At 40.4% G+C, this 17,660-nt stretch overlaps 1 protein-coding gene across 5 annotated transcripts in view; it reads right to left on the reverse strand.

Annotated features, from left to right (window-relative positions):
* Positions 1–17,660, reverse strand: part of SYNJ1 (synaptojanin 1) — a 106,215-nt gene that overhangs the window by 64,348 nt on the left and 24,207 nt on the right. For all 5 annotated transcript variants that reach the window (XM_021717763.1, XM_008068457.2, XM_021717766.1 and 2 more), the window contains exons 3-6: positions 10,566–10,652; positions 8,207–8,474; positions 1,672–1,897; positions 759–842 (exon numbers count right to left, since the gene is read on the reverse strand). In XM_021717763.1, the coding sequence (XP_021573438.1) occupies positions 759–842; positions 1,672–1,897; positions 8,207–8,474; positions 10,566–10,652 (665 nt within the window). The remainder of the gene's footprint in view (positions 1–758; positions 843–1,671; positions 1,898–8,206; positions 8,475–10,565; positions 10,653–17,660) is intronic.

Below are 17,660 nucleotides of genomic sequence, written 5' to 3' on the forward strand. Positions count from 1 at the left end.
TAGAATGCTTGCAGAACCACTGTAGAAAGACCTCAAGACCAGCTCTGCTTTCTGGATTCAAATTCAGAAATAATCATCTTTCTACCAGTAAAAGAAAAGAGAAAAGAACATTTCCACAGCACCATTCTTTACTTTCTGTTTTGGAAAAATAAAAAGTTTCATCATGGCAGTGTAAATTGGAACAAATGCTATTGAGAGAAACTTGTGATTATCTATCAAAATTTTGAAAGAAATCCTGTGAATCAGCAATTCACTTCTATAAATTTAGCCTACAGGTATTCTCACAAATGTACAAAATGATGTATGTAAAAGGGTATTTATTCATCACATCGGGTGTGACCACTGCACTCCAGTCTGGGCGACAGAATGAGACTCCGATTCAAAAAAAAAAAAAAAAAAACATGAAAGTTTTTGGCTTTGGTCCCTTCCCCCACCTTGGGGGGGGGTGAATCTTCTCTCTCCCTTCTCTTTCTCTCTAATTTACATTTAAATAGACTATTCTTTTAAATCTGAAAGAGAAAAAAAAAAGTCTGAAAGTTTTTAATATTAAATTCAGCAGCTGAATTTATATAGCTATTTAAAAGAGCACTAAAGGATAAAATATCTAAGATGATAACAGGAACTCAGTACTCATCCTTCTTTGTGACTCTAGCTAATATTATTAGGTAGAATAATGGAACTATCAATGAATTAATAAAGTTTTGAAAATATAGGAAATTTCTTAAAAAATAAAAATAAACTGATTGTCAAATACATACTTGCAACCCTGGTTGCTCCCAGAACAATGGAACAGATCCTCGGATTTGTATGAAGGAAGAAACAGAGTCATCTAAGTACACAACCTACAAAGAAAAATAATATATAAACTATTTACACAGAAAATGTTGTTATGTGTTTATTAGAAAAACAAATTTACTGTTGCACACAAGTTATATTTTATCATCTATCTTTCATAATTGTCCTAATAAAAATATCCAAAACAGGATACTGAACAAGTTTGACATTTTTTCAGTTAGTGAGATAACCAAAAAAGTAAAAATCATAAGAATCACAACTTTTAAAAACAAATTCCTTTTAAATCTCAGTATTTTACATACATATCTTTATATTTCATTTAATTTTTTTCTTTAGCTTTCTATATTTTTCAAAACCTAACTTGAAGATCTGAGTTGGGCTGGAGTTGTGAACTAAATTTACAATCATATGATTTCATAGCAAAACATCATAACTTCTAATATTTAGATGGTATATATCTACCATTAATGGTTCGGTTTGATTTAAGTTCATAAAACACACTTAAGTTGTCTAACTCTATAACTGAGGATTTTAAATTCAATATCAAAACATGTTTATGCATAATGTATTTATATACAATGTGTATATATATATATTTATATGTAATATATTCATAACCTAACTTGTTCCAAAAAACATATAATATTGACTATGCCATGCTAATTAGTGAACACCTTGCTACCTATTTTAAGAACCATACCAAAATAAGTTTCTTTTAGGGAAGCCTTTTTTAAGGCCAATAGGTAACCAAGAACAATCATAAAACAATAGTATAGATGTCAAAATGAGTTCTGAATCAAATAAAAATACCTCATTCTAGTATTTTCTGTGCCTTGCCTATGATACACAAATTAAGCAATATAAAACACTATATACCTGTTCTGTTTCTACAAAATTGGCGACATGACCATCATCATTTGTTCCCCGGACATTAAACCTGGTCCCAGCTCGTTCACAGCTTAACCTTGAAATAAGGCAAGCCTTTGCCTGTTTATGAGCAGCATAAATTGTTCTGATTTCTACTCCTCCACACATAAGGCGTAATAACCAGTCATCACAATTCACGCCATAGTGCTTGAGATGCAAATGCAAAGACTGATTCCTAACAGAAAAAGAAATAATAACTGATTTGCTTATTGAGTATTAAATAACAGTATAAATTTTAAAACAGTACTCCCAGAACATTAATTTAATGTTATTAAATTAAAAGACACCAAAAATAAATCAATTCACCTACATTTACTATACTAGAGATCAGGATAAGGCTATAAAATGAGATCCTTCAACATGTGATCTATGGTCCATAGAAAAAAAGCATTTTTGTGTTTTTAATATCCGTGCCCCTTTCTGTTGTGCTTTTATACATAAAGCATTTACAACCTAACTTGTTCCAAAAAAGGATTACATATACACATCTCCACCCTACTTTATCAAGCTCTACTTTTAAGGTTTGATTTTTATAAGGCTCTATTTTAATTAATTTAAATGTAAATTGCCAAAGGTGGCTAGTGACAACTGTATTAAACAGTACAGGCCTAGAGTGCACCATTGTTCCAAATACTTTTAGCATTCTAGGTGACAGGGCCTGGTTTCTAAACTTTTTTAAGAAAAAAGTTTCATTCGAACAAACACGCATAAGTCCAGTAATTATGATATAGATAAAAAGCAGAGTCGCTATGGCTAAAGTAACAATGAGGGACTGGAGCCTGGCCAAGTTGGCTTTCTCACCCTGATCACCTCTCAGGAGTCTCTACTGGAATCTAACTCCTCCACAAAACAAGTATGGAACCTTCTAAACAACCTACCACTAAGGAAAATATATTGTTGAGCAGAAAAACTATCAATTCATAAGTGAATTTTCTATATTATTCAAGATTGGATCACTGAGTTTTAAGTGAAATTCTTAAGTGCTCTGCACTACTTTCCTGTCTTAAACAAGATATGAAAAATGTAACAGTGACGGGCATGGTAGCTCACACCTGAAATTCCAGCACTTTGGGAGGTAGAGTCCAGGAGTTCAAGACTAGCCTGGGAAAAATGGCAAGACCTTGTCTCTACAAAAAAAAATTTTAAATTAGCCAGGCATGGTGGTGTGCACCTGTAGTCCCAGCTATTGGGGAGGCTGAGGCAGAGGATCGCTTGAACCCAGTAGTTCAGGACTGCAGTGAGCGATAATCACACCACTGAACTTCAGCCTGGGTAATTGACTGAGACCCTGACTCAAAATAAAAATAAAAAAAAGAGCAATAGCATTTTATTTTCTTTTTCTTTCTTTCTTTTTTTTTTTTTTTAAGAGACAGAGTCTCACTGTGTTGCCCTGGCTGGAGTGCAGTGGTATGACTGCACTAATGCTCACTGCAGTCCCAAACTCCTGGGCTCAAGTGATCCTGCGTCTCAGCCTCTTTTTTTTTTTTGAGTTGGAGTCTCACTCTGTCGCCCAGACAGGAGTGCAGTGGCCGCTCCCGGCCACCGCAGCCTTGACCTGCTGGGCTCCGGCGATCCTTCCACCTCAGCCTTCCAAGTAGCCGGAATTACAGGCGTGCACCCGGCTAATTTTTTGATTTTAGTGTAGAGATGAGGTCTCACCTGCCCAGGCGGGTCTCGATCCCGCGGGCTCAGTGAATCCACTCACCTCTGCCTCCCAAAGGCGCGGGATTACAGGCTGAGCCACCAAGCATGGCTGTCTCAGCCTCTTCAATAGCTGGTACTGCAGGTGCATGCCACTATGCTTGGCTAAGTTTTTTATTTTTTTGTAGAGATGAAGTCTCACAATGCCCAGGCTGGTTTCAAACTCCTGGCTTCAAGTGATCCTCCCACCTCAGTCTCCCAAAATGCTAGAATTACAGGTTTCAGACTAACTGCATTTTTTGAAGCCTCAAAGCAATAGCCCTCAACTCTCTACCTACACCTCAGACTGCAGGCTGCAGTGGAGATAAAAGAAGTGGTGATCACGTGCAGATCTGGGAAACCAGCTATGACTCCAACCCCTCTTATCCATGCAAGAAAGCATACAGGAATGTAGATGAGTAATGAGATTACTAGTGGGATAATGTTAAATCTAGTGACTGCCAGGCACGGTGGCTCATGCTTGTAATCCCAGCACTTTGGAGGTGGAGGTGAGAGGATTGCTTGAGCTCAGAGGTTCGAGACTAGCCCGGGTAACATGGCAAAACCTCGTCTCTACAATAAATCAAAAGATTAGCTGGGCATGGTGGCTCATGCCTGTAGTTCTGGCTACTCGGAAGGGTGAGGTGGAAAGATTGCCTGAGCCCAGCAGATGAAAGCTGCAGTGGCTGTGAGCATGCCACTGTACTCCAGCCTGGGCAATAGAAAGACTGACTCAAAAAAAAAGAAAAGAAAAAAATCTAGTGATCATTACTTATTTAAAAAACACATTGATTTAAATTTCACACTTTAATATTTCCTGCATTGATCGGAGGAAAAGTGAAAATTGACTGTGACCCAGTATGTGTAGATACCACAGCTGAGACCCATGCCATAGTAAAGGTATAAGAGACTTACCTGTCCCCATTTAAGTAGAGCTCGGATCTCATGCATTTTGTGCAGGAAGTGTTTCCCCTACACCATCAGTTTTCATTCTTCTTTGCTGTCAATGTATTGCCATTTTAATCATATTTAGTTTTTTTTCCCGAGTTGGAGTCTTACTCTGTCACCCAGGCTGGAGTGCAGTGGCACACTCATGGCCACCCCAGCATCAACCTCCTAGGCTAGGGTGATTCTTCCGCCTCAGCCTTCCAAGTAGCTGGAACTACAGGCACGTGCTACCACACGTAGTTTATTTATTTACGTATTTATTTATTTATTGTAGAGATGAGGTCTTGCCAAATTGCCCACGCTGTTCTCAAACCTGTGGACTCAGGCAATCCTCTCACCTCGGCCTCCCCAAATGCTGGGATTACAGGCTTGAGCCACCACACCCAGCCCATATTTAAATTTATATCCAACTTTTTGTTTTTGTTTTTTTTGAGTTGGGGTCTCACTCTGTTGCCCAGACTGGAGTGCAGTGGCCGCTCCTGGCCACCGCAGCCTCGATCTGCTGGGCTCCGGCGATCCTTCCGCCTCAGCCTTCCAAGTAGCCGTAATTACAGGCATGCGCTACCACGCTCAGCTGATTTTTTTGATTTATTGTAGAGATGAGGTCTCACTGCCCAGGCAGGTCTCGAACCCGCGGGCTCAGGCAATCCACTCACCTCAGCCTCCCAAAGGCGCGGGATTACAGGCTGAGCCACCGAGTCCGGCTTATATACAACTTTTAAAAAAAATTTTTTGAGTCAGAGTCTAGGTTGGAGTAGAGTGGCATGCTCACGGCCACTGTAACCTCGACCTGCTGGGGTTCAGGTGATCTTTCTACCTTAGTCTTCCAAGTAGCTGAAACTACAGGCACACGCCACCATACCCAGCTATTTTTTTGATTTATTATAGAGACAAGGTCTCACTATGTTTCCCAGGCTGATCTTGAACCCCTGGACTCAAGCAATCCTTTCACCTCCATGTCCCAAAATGCTGAGATTACGGGTGTGAGCCACTGCACTCAGCTGTTTTTATTTTATTAAAAAAAATTTTTTTGGGGGCAAACCCTTTGGGTCCCCTCCGACTGTGGAAGCTTTCTGTCCTCTCAATAAATTCTGCTTTCTAAAAAAAAAAAAATTTTCATTATAAACTATCTCCTACAAGAAATATACACAACTTCTGGCTGGCAGAGCTTTGAATCTCCAATGGAGTAAAGCTATCTGGATTTTATAATAGGTATTTGCCACTCTTTGGCTACAAAAATTACTTGGCTATTGTAGGGCAACACGCACTCAGTAATAATATGAGCACAACCTGGATCTGGGTAGGAGGTTGGAGACTGGGGAGGGGTCCTGGGAGTGGCCAACCTGGTATGTCCTCCTCCCCTCAGGCTTCAGCTGAGTATACGGGTTATGCTGAGTCCACAGGGGCAAAGGGTTTTCCTGCTGACCACATCTTGCAGCTATGCATAGTGAGGGCTCTTACACACCCTTCCTTGAGGCAGTTGGGTTCCTCCCCCTATCCTTCAGACCAGACTGAGCATACCTGGATCAATCAATACCCATTACCTTTGCTTACCTTTAGTTCATTATAATACTAAAAATCTTAGTCCTGGAGAGAATTCACAACCATTTTGTATACATGTGACATATGTATAAGAGCCTTCTCACACTATGCCTATACATTAGAAATACTATCCCTCATGCTTAATCCAGCACTCCTACATAAAATGCTATATATAAATTAAGTGCCTTTTACACTCAGGAATGGTTTTTTTTCTGTCCAGTCAGCGCTTCTGGACCATCATTCCTGTAAGTTAGGTTCCCAAATAAAGCCCATGTCTCATCTGTTGTCTCCAGGCAATTTCTTTGGCCTCTTAGACACAGTGCCTTCCTTTTCAGGGCCTTTGGAATCCAGTACGACAGCTACATCCTGGAAAATATTTCTATCTAGTACAAAGGTATGCAAAATGAATTCTAAAAGTTTTCATTTTTCTGTGCAAAATAAAGCTCAAGAATGCCAATCCTTAGAAAAACCATAAAAACTGCAAAATACGCAAAATTCATCTTGGGTGTTTTAGCCATCCTTTTGTTCAAACTGTCTCCTACTCTACAAACTCCCTCAGGTTTTCTTTTATCTAAATGTGCCCTCATTTCCACTCTTAACTGAATGAAAAAAAAATATGAATCATTTCTATTGAGTAAACTTAGCCAAGCTTAGACTTCTAGTTGTACAGGAAAGCCTTTATCTTTCAATCTATGAAATTTTGGGTAGGAATGAGGAGGGAACAAAAAGGTAAGGACAGCTGCCCTAAGTACAGCTGTAACACATTTACCTTTTTCAAGGGACTTCAACGTCTTCCATAGAAAAAGTATAGTGTTGTCACAGTTTCAACTCTTGGAAGTCTGTTTCTGAATGCTAGCAAAAGTACATCCTATAACACTAGCTTCTTCAGGCAGACAGGATCTACATCCATGCATCTGCTCTATTAACCCCCGTATCCTTTTCCCTTCTTTGCTCCCCCTCCTCCCTCTCTCCTTCTCTATCCCTGTCTCCTCCTTTGCTAAACCCAAGTCTCTAACATGCAGTGCTCTAAACCCTGTTTTCATTCTGCCTACTCTTCTCTATGCCACTACCATGGGTCAAAACACTTTAATGTAAGCTACAAGTTGTTGCTTTAAAGTTCGTACTATCCCAGCATTGTTGACTTTGAGTCCTCTGACAGCTAGGGCCAATGTCACACCTGAATATACTATCAAGGAGCATATAAGTGATGGTGAAAGTGTGAGAAAGCCAGGAGCAGTGGCTCACACCTGTAATCACAGCACTTTGGGAGGTGGAGGAGAGAGAACTGCCTGAGCCCAGGGGTTCAAGACCAGCCTTGGCTACTTGGTGAGATCTCATCTCTACAATAAATCAAAAAATTAGCTGGGTGTGGTGGTGCATGCCTGTAGTTCCAGCTACTTGGAAGGCTGAGGTTGAAGGATCACCAGAGCCCAGCCCAGTAGCTCGAGGCTACAGAGACCGTGAGTATGCCACTACACTCCAGCCTAGGCAACAGAGTGAGACTCTTACTCAAAAAAAAAGAAAGTGTGAGAGAGAAAATGTATACAGGAGGAAACATCTTGAATCTGAACTATTAAGGGAGGGCAAGAGTAGAGAGTCCTGAACTTTGGCTTTATATATCAATATAAAGAAACATAATTTACACATGGTATTAAGAAGGAAAAGTCAACATCAATGCTGGCTGTAGACAACAGAAGCATTACTCTAGAAATGTGGTCTGCTACCATAACGCAATACTAATTATAGTCCCATGTGTTCTGCTTACCATTTGTGCCTACTTAGAATACAGCACAGTTATGCATAATCATGAAATATCCCACAGTTACCTACATATATTCTATCTTATTATAGTACTAGACTTTGTCCCAGTATACTACTTCACAGTCTGTTGCTCTTGAATCAGGATCATCTACTTATAACCTTAAAATTAAAAATAATAAGGGAATGTTGGCTTAGGAAGGGAATACTGCCAGAGAGGCAAGAATAGGAAACATGAGTAACACAGTTTTGTTACAACTTAATTCATTCCTAAATTTACAACAAATACTTTAAATATATTTCTGAAATGAAAAGTCAGTCTAGATCAGAGGAAGAAAATGGGCTTCATGTCACATGCCAACTAAAATAAACTGACAGTGATTGCCTGCTGTGCTCTGCTGAGGGTTCTGGAACAGGAAAGAGGATTATGCTCTATCAGCAATGTCTATCCCTTGTTACCACCAGAAACTATAACTGTTGAACATGTTATGCTCCATATCACCAAGTTATTACACAGCACATGATTTAAAAGGGAAAAAGTAAAACACAAACTCACCAGAAAAATCTATTGTCAGTTGTCTGTTCTTGCATACTACGATGTGCATTAAGACTCAGATCTAAACTGATGCCAGATGCAGACCATGCAAAATAAAAGTTTCCTGAATTCAAAACTTTCCGCACTTCTGAAATGCGATCCTCATCTGAAGAATCAATTCGTAGTGATATAAACTCAGTGGAAGTAACTCGAAAAACTTCAGATTCTTGAATTTTTCCAACAGACATACATCCAGTGACTAGGACCAGATAATGTAACATAGTATCACCTGTAAAAACCAAATATTTTATTGGATGAAAAACCCCAATATTTTTCAAGCTATTCCACTTCCTCTTTCTCTTTTTTAAAATCTGACATTGTGATTATTTTTAATTTATCATGGACATGTTTAAATTCACAAGATTTTTATTGGTAAAAAAATTCTTTAAAAAATATATTAAGTGTAATAAGGCATTTAAACATCAACAGGATAATCTCTGATTTACAAAATTGTTCTTCTTCAACCTGAGGCTATAAAGAATTTATCAAATAAAAAAATATGTGCTTTGAGAACAGCTGGGCAACTTGGTGAGCCCTCATCTCTACAATAAATCAAAAAATTAGCCGGGCATGGTAGCACGTGCCTATAATTCCGACTATTTGGAGGGCTGAAGTGGAAGAATCACCTGAGCTCAGCAGGTAGATGCTGGGGTGGCCGTGAGCATGCCACTGCATTCCAGCCCAGGCGACAAAGAGAGACTCCGACTCAAAAAAAAAAATGTGTTATCTTCTTTACCTTCACTTTATGATTATTAGGAAACCCAGATAAGACAATAAACTTTACTAATGTAAAAATTGAAAAAATGGTGTGCATACTGGGGTGCCAAAAAATGTATACACATTTTAAGAGACATTATCTATGTATTACTTTTACCTTTTTTTTTTTTTTTTTGAGTTGGAGTCTCACTCTGTTGCCCAGGCTGGAGTACAGTGGCACACTCACAGCCACCGTAGCTTCGACCTGCTGGGCTAAGGTGATCCTTCCACTACAGCCTGCCAAGTAGCTGGAACTATAGGCATGCGCCACCATACCTGGCTAATTTTTTATTTATTGTATAGACAAGGTCTTGCCAAGCTGCCCAGGCTGGTCTCGAATCCCTAGGCTCAGGCAATCCTCTCACCTTCGCCTCCAAAAGTGCTGGGATTACCTGTGTGAGTCACTGCACCTAGAGAGTATTACAATTTTAATACAGTTTTTTCCTTTCTTAAAATGTGTGTATATATATTTTTGGCACCCTCTGTATATATGCAAAAGTCTCTGGTAACAATTTATAAAGCAATCTGGTTTATAAAAACTTTCATAGAGACTTTTTCATCTAATTGTGATAAAAAATACGATGAAATTAGTATGAAGCTGAAACTCAACAGTGGTTACTTTGAACATGGGATCTGACACAGGAAGAAATGGCCCTGAATCTTCCTCCATTACTTATTATCTGGATCAACTTCAGTATGTAGTATAGTATCATGCCATGAAAAAGGGATTAAAGCAAATCCCTCACTAGACTGTTAGGATTGCCAAAAACTAATAAGTAGGGCACTTACATACAGTGTATTCCATGTGATAGATTCACAACAAATGACAAATTTATAAGACCAGTGCTATTCAAAGTATGGTTCATGAACTGTTAGCAGCTCACAATGAGAAAAGTTGCTTGTACCAGAATGGAAATCAACTATACCATTAAGTTCACCCCTTAATTAACTCTTTTTTTTTTCATGTTAAGACTACCAATGAAGGAAGCCAAGTGTTGACTTTCATGAAGTTGCAAGCTCCTTATCTCATCACTCACCAATACCAAAATAATTTATGGACCAGTACCAGTCTTTGGGACACATTCTGAGTCACATCATCATAGACAAACTGGTAATCACAAAGGTTACTCTGCAGCCCATGGTGACATTAGGTGGCAGAGAAAGGCTCAAGCTGAGACCTTTTGATTCCAAAATAGATGTTTTCCACTATACACCAGGGAAATCAGGGTGGTTCTCAGGAAGACACCTTGTCCTCAATACATTCAAGCAATGAAAAAGGGGAATGCTCAGATTTTATCTTTGAACAATTTATACCTATCTCTTAAAGTATTTAAACTGGACACTGTCTCTGGAACTGAAAATCACAAGAACTTGAGCACACGGCATGGCTTTTTGGGTAATAAATATTATTATTATAATATAAGCTAAATTAATGTTTAAACAATGTTACCACACAGATCAAATACAGAGTCTAAAACAATACATAGGTAGTATCTCTCAAATGCTTACAATTACAAAAATAGAAATTAAGAAATAGATGGATTATAATGAATAATGAACTTACCAAGATTTAAGCGTAAAACACCTAAGAGTCCGTATGCATCCAATACTTTGGAATATGTACCCTTGATTGCCTCTTTTTCTGCAGATGCTACAAAAAAAGTTTTAGGTTAAGAAACGGAAACATCAGATTCTATTTAGCTATAAAGTCAGAGTTTCAACTATAGAGTGATATACACTCAGTGACAACATGAGCACACCCTGGATATAGGTAGGCAATGGGAGCCTGTGGAGGTATTCCCAGGATGGCCAACTTAGAATGTCCCAGTTCCCTCAGGCTCTGGCCTGGGCACATAGTGCGTGCTGACGCCATGAGTGAAGTGTTCTCCATACCTACTGACCACATCTTGCAGCTGCACATAGTGAGTGTTCCTCCACACCCTTCCTTGAGGCAGCACCCCACTCCAGACTGGTTCAAATCGGATCAGGCATGCCTGGATCAGTGCCCATAACTTTGCCTACTGTTAGTTCACCTTTAGTTCATTATAATACTAAAAATCCCGCCCCTAGAGAGAGCTCACAGCCATTTTGTATACATGCAACGCATGTATAAGTGCCTTCTCACACTAGCCTATGCACTAGAACTTTACCCTTTGCCCACTTAGTCCTACATTTTGCCTTATGAGAAATGTTATATGACCTGTGCCTTTCACAATCCCAGCTGTTTGGAAGGCAGAGGCGAGAGGATTCCCTGAGTCCAGGGGTTCAAGATCAGCCTAAGTAACTTGATGAGACATCATCTCTACAATAAGTCAAAAAATTAGCAGGACATGGTGGCGTGTGCCTGTGGTTCCAGCTACTTGGATGGTTGAGATAGAAGTATCACCTGAGCCCAGCAAATCAAGGCTGCTGTGGCTGTGAGCATGCAGCCTGGGCGACAGGGTGACACTCTTACTCCAAAAAAAAAAAAGTGTTTTTTTCCCACCTAGTCAGTCATTCCTGGACCATCTTCTCTGAAAATTCCTGAATAAAATCCATGCCTTGTCCACTGTCTCCAGGTCATTTCTTCTGCCTCTCAGACACAGTTCCTCCCCTTTTGTAGTCTTTGATTTTTTGAGTCGCAAGTCTCACTCTGTCACCCAGGCTGGATGGAGTGCAGTGGCATGATCATGGTTACTGCAGCCTCGACCTACAGGGCTCTCAGGCGATCCTTCTGCCTCAGCCTTCCAAGTAGCTGGAACTACAGGCACACACTACCACACCCTGTTAATTTTTTGATTTACTGTAGAGGCAAGGTCTCACCAAGTTGTCCAGGCTGGTCTCCAACCCCTGGGCTCAAACGATCCTCTCACCTTGGCCTCCCAAAGTGCTTACAAGCATGAGCCACCCGCCCGGCCAGTTTGAGGTCTTTGGGAGTCTAGCATGATATCAATCAGAAATGTCTAAATCTGATATTTTTAAAGTAAATGTACAGCATAAAGTATTTTTTCAAGTTAGTAATCTAACTATTCTTCCCAAAGAGCTAACAAATTATTCCAAAGCCAGGCTCGGTGGCTCAGCCTGTAATCCCGTGCCTTGGGAGGCTGAGGTGAGTAGATTGCCTGAGCCCGCGGGTTCGAGACCTGCCTGGGCAACTTGGTGAGACCTCATCTCTACAGTAAATCAAAAATCAGCCAGGCGTGGTAGTGCACGCCTGTAGTTCCAGCTACTTAGAAGGCTGAGGCAGAAGGATCGCAGACTCCAAATAAAAAAAAAAAAAAAAAACAAATTATTCCAAAACTATTAATTAATCTCTCCTCTCCCACTGATTTGAATCTGTCTTATTATCTTTTTATTCCTGACACATACAATAGTGCTTGACACTTAGAAAACTGACAAAATAAATGATGAAAGCTAATGCAATCCTTGACTATACCGTTTAGTATAGGAATAGAGAAATCTGAATCTGAAAGGACAAAAGTATGGTCTTTGTCTCGATTGATTTATCCTATTATATCGTTAATGTCACCTTGCTAATGAATATAACCCACAGAATAATTTCCAAAGGGCAGGATATTGTGGTTGCTCTATTGAAAAGAAAAAAAAAATTCTGACGCTTTACAGGAAAAATCTTTCCAGTACTTGAGCAAATTAAGCAAATACACATTAAACATTTGACAAAGAACCAAAGAAATTTAACAGCCAGTATTTCAGAGGAGAAATGCAAATACTACTTTCTACAGTCTATCATTCAGAAAGGTATGATCCTTTCTCATTCCTTCCTCTCCTTCTAGGTTTCTTCCTCGTTGCCTATCACACACTCAACTCACCTTTTGGCTGGTTTACTCCTTATTTTCTCTTATCTCCTGCACTTATCCCCTTCCTTTACAGCATTTATCTACAGTCTAAGACCTTTTGGGCAATACTTGCATGTCCCAAGTTAGAAAACCTGTAAGCAGATTCTTATGACAGTTTCATTGCCTGTCCATCTTTATTGCCATCAAAAGGGATCTTCTCAGTCCACTTTGCCTAATATTCCTTTGTACTTTGCATTAGAGATCTCTTCCTTTGCCTGAACTCCAGAGTTCTAAAGAACATCTCACTTTTCCTGTCTGCTTCACCTCTTTTCATTTCAGACCAATCTTTTTTTTTTTTTTTTAGTTGCAGTCTCACTCAGTCACTCAGGCTGGAGTGCAGTGGCAGTCACAGCCACTGCAGCCACAATCTGCTGTGCTCAGGCAATCCTTCCACCTCAGCCTTCCAAGTAGCTGGAGCCACAGGTACGTGCTAATACGCCCTGCCAATTTTTTATTTATTGTAGAGACAAGGTCTTGTCAAGTTGCCCAGGTTGGTCTCAAACCCCTGGGCTCAGGCAATCCTCTTGCCTCCACCTCCCAAAGTGCTTGGATTACAGGTATGAGACCATCTAATCTTCTTTTTTGTTTTTGAGTTGGCGACTCACTCTGTCACCCAGGCTATAGTGCAGTAGCACATCACAGCCACCACAGCCTCGACCAGCTGGGCTTAGGTGATCCTTCCACCCCAGCCTTCCAAGTAGCTACATGCGCGTGCTACCACACCCAGCATATTTTCTTTTGATTTTGTATTGTAGGAGACCATCTATTCTTAAACATTCTTTCTAGTGATCTCACTTCTGCATTCTGATGAGCTGTGCTCCGCTAGTTGGCGGTACAGGTTAGGCCACAATAACTCAATCACTCAACTAGATGACATTTTCACAGTTCTCTAATATGTTAATCACTAAGTACAGGCCTTTATCAATCTACCAGCCTGAAGTCAGGGAACAGAGATTTCATCAAGCTACTAAAGTTACGGGGATTTGTATTTCATTCTGTATTCCTAGAGTTCTTCTTCTTATTATACCATATGTTTATATGACAGTTGCTGCCAGGTGAGGTGGATCAGCCTGTAATCCTAGCACTTTGGGAGGCCAAGGTGAGAGAATTGCCTGAGTCCGGGGGTTCAAAACCAGCCTGGGCAACCTGGTGAGACCTCATCTCTACAATAAATCACACAAAAAATTAGCCGGGCATGGTGGTATGCATCTACAGTTCCAGCTACTTGGAAGGCTGAGGCAGAAGGACTGTCTAAGCCTAGCAGGTCGAGGCTGCAGTGGCCGTGAGCGTGCCACTGCACTGCAGCCTAGGCGACAGAGTGAGACTTCAACTCAAAAAAAAGTTGCTCCTAACATTCAATGACAAGAAACATAAATATAAAACATCACAACATGAACTGTAATTATATTTTATAAGGTACACCAAGACTGTCTTCCCCTAAATACACGAATAGCAAACATTAGAGACTTGTTATATATACTCTCATGACAGAAGGCATGACTTCCAGGATAAATATTATTCTAGAGTTTTCCAGGTTACATGCTATGTGCAATTAAAATACCATCACTAATATAGCAGTTACTATATATTAGTTTCAGAAGCAATCTTCACATTTGTAACATTAAGTCACTACCTTCCTTTAGAAAACATAAAGTCATTTTATAACTTAAACTACCATGCAACAAAATGCTATTTTCTAATAATACATAACAATTACCTTCTCATTATTCACCATATATTTGAATATATGAACACATCATATTTCTCAGGGCCAAATAAGGTCTATATAATAGACTGTCACTCAATTCAAACATACAAACAAATGTCTTGCAGTTTAATTATTTACCATTTTGCATTATATTTTTACTTAGAAAACAGGATACACACATTTACTTTAAAGTCCATATTCTTAGATAAAAGTTTACTACCAAAGGAAATAAAAAATTATTCAAAGAGTAGGTGAGATGTCACTTGCCATTTTTCCTAGCAGGAATTTTTGGTTTCTCCTCAAAATATTAAAAGAAAAAAAATTTTTTTGAGTGGGAGTCTCAGTCTGTCACACAGGTTGGAGTGGCATGCTCATGGCCATCACAGCCTCAACCTGTGGATCCTTCCACTTCAGTCTTCCAAGTGGCTGAAACTACAGTCGTGTGCCACCACGCCTGACTAATTTTCCTTGACTTATTGTAGAGATGAGGTCTCGCCAAGTTGCCCAGGCTGTTCTCTAACCCGTAGGCTCAGGCAATCCTCTCACCTTGGCCTCCCAAAGTGCTGGGATTATAGGCATGAGCTACCGCGCCCAGCTACTAAAAGAAATTTTAAAGCAGTATTTCAGCTAAGGTGCTTGTATATTATTTCTGTGATGATTATAAGAGTAACTGGACTGTTTTTACAAATTATTCAATTTTCCCAACAACACTCTGAGCAAAATTACTATTTCCTTTTGCCATATGAGGAAACAGGCTTCAAAAGGTTGTCAAAGAATGTAGTGAAGGAAGGGACTGTCTTATTACCAGTGACCTAATCTGTGCCTGGCACTCATAATTGTATGTTTGAAGAATTGGTGAACTAAATTTAAAATTCATATTCACTTTTAACTCCAGATACTTCCAATTTCATAAAAGCAAACAGTGTCTTCTTCCTAAATATTTTATCTGAAGCAATGTAGACTTTTTCCTCTTCTTCCACATATGCTTCAAAGATTTGGGGTATGGTAAGGGATGCTCAGTGCAGGCTGTCAGGGCCCAGGGAGAGAGCAAGGATGGCCTGTGCATGCGGTTGATGCTGGAGGCAGGGAAAGAGAGCATTCACTTGGGAAAAGGGCAGCCAGCCTGAGTTACAGAAGTCTGACTGGTGTCCACCCAAGGACATTGGGAGTGGCCTGGCATGGTATGTCAAAGCTGGAGAGGGGTGAAAAAGGCAGGGTGCTGAAGCCCTGTGGGGTGAGCAGGGTACCCATGTGGTGAAGGAGGTTACAGTGGCAATTGGAGAGTGGTTAAATAGAGGTGAATGATCAAGGGTAATGAGAGCCAGGGTTTTCACTCTTAGAGGAGAGAAACAGAAAGAGAGAAAACTGGAATGAACACTGTTGATTGAAATTGGAGTTACCAGTACTTTTCTACATAGACAGAAGATAGACAGACATAGACACATAAAAATAAATGGGTATGTCTAAGTATATATGTCACATACACACATATTTACATATACTCCTTAGCTCTAGCCAGAGCTGGGATCTGAAACAAATCCAATAGCAAACGCCAGGCCAGCAACTTACTCTAAAGACTTTAGAAAGAACTGGACGCGGTGGCTCATGTCTGTAATCCCAGCACTTTGGGAGGCTAAGGCGAGAGGCCTTAGCCCAGAGGTTCAAGATCAGACTGGGCAACTTGGCGAGACCTCATCTCTTTAATAAACTTAAAAATCAGCCATGCACGATGGCGTGCACCTGTAGTTCCAGCTACTCGGAAGGCTGAGGCAGAAGGATCACCTGAGCCCAGCAGGTCGAGGCTGTGGTTGCCATGAGTGTGCCACTGTACTCCAGCCTGGGTGATAGAGTGAAACTCCAACAACAACAACAACAAAAGTGTTCAGAAAGAATTATCATAATACTATAAGAAAGGGATTGGCAGTAGTGGGAAACTGTCAGGGGAGGGGAAAGAGCATGCTTCATCAGTAAGGGTACCTGATATCAAAGTGGGGACCAAAGTGAGGTCCAAACATTACCTGTACAATGATCATTTGTATAACCCTGAATTATACCCCACATCTTTAAAATAAAAAAAAAAAAATTTTTTTTGAGTTGGAGTCTCACTCTGTCGCCCAGACTGGAGTGCAGTGGCCGCTCCTGGCCACCGCAGCCTCGACCTCCTGGGCTCCGGCGATCCTTCCGCCTCAGCCTTCCAAGTAGCTGGAACTACAGGTGCGTGCTACCACGCCTGGCTAATTTTTGATTTATTGTAGAGATGAGGTCTCATCAAGTTGCCCAGGCGGGTCTCGAACCCACGGGCTCAGGCAATCCACTCGCCTCAGCCTCCCAAAGGCGTGGGATTACAGGCTGAGCCACTGAGCCCGGCTTCTTATTATTTTTAAGGCAAACTCTCACTCTGTCACCCAGGCTAGAGTGCAGTGACAGAATTATGACTCACCACAGTGTTTAACATGTACACTAAGAGGTGCAGGCCTCCTTACCTCAGCTGAACTGCTAATTTCGCTCAACCTCCTAGGCTCAAGCAATTCTCCCATCTCAGCTTCCCGAGTAGCCAGGACTACAGGCACACAACCACTATGTCAGGTTAATTTTTTTTTTTTTTTTAGAGATGAGGTCTTGCTATATTGCCCAAGCTGGTCTCAAACTCCTAGGCTCAAACAATCCTCCCACCTTGGCCTCCCAAAATGCTGGCACTATACGTGTGAGCCCCTGCATCCAGCCAGGTGAGATGAATTCTTATAATTCATAAGAATTATGAGAATAATAAGAATAACCTTGTTATTCCCTCCCCTTACTTTTTTTTAAACATAGAGAAAAATATGTCCTTATAAGATTCTATAAAATACACAAAAACACAGCATGTAAGAGATCTGAACTTAATTAAGCTACTGTCTCACTTCTCTGGTAATCTAATTCTAGAAGATATTTTGAGAATCTTTTACCTTAAAGAGATTATTTAAACTAAGAAAGGCTACAATACACTAGATAAAATAGTATCTATAATCTTTAAATAAAATACAGCATTTGTAGCCGGGCTCGGTGGCTCAGCCTGCAATCCCACGCCTTTGGGAGGCTGAGGTGAGTGGATTGCCTGAGCCCGCGGGTTCGTGAT

This window comes from Carlito syrichta, unplaced genomic scaffold, assembly GCF_000164805.1.
Source record: "Carlito syrichta isolate Samal-C Ts95f unplaced genomic scaffold, Tarsius_syrichta-2.0.1 Scaffold310961, whole genome shotgun sequence".
NCBI lineage: Eukaryota > Metazoa > Chordata > Mammalia > Primates > Tarsiidae > Carlito > Carlito syrichta.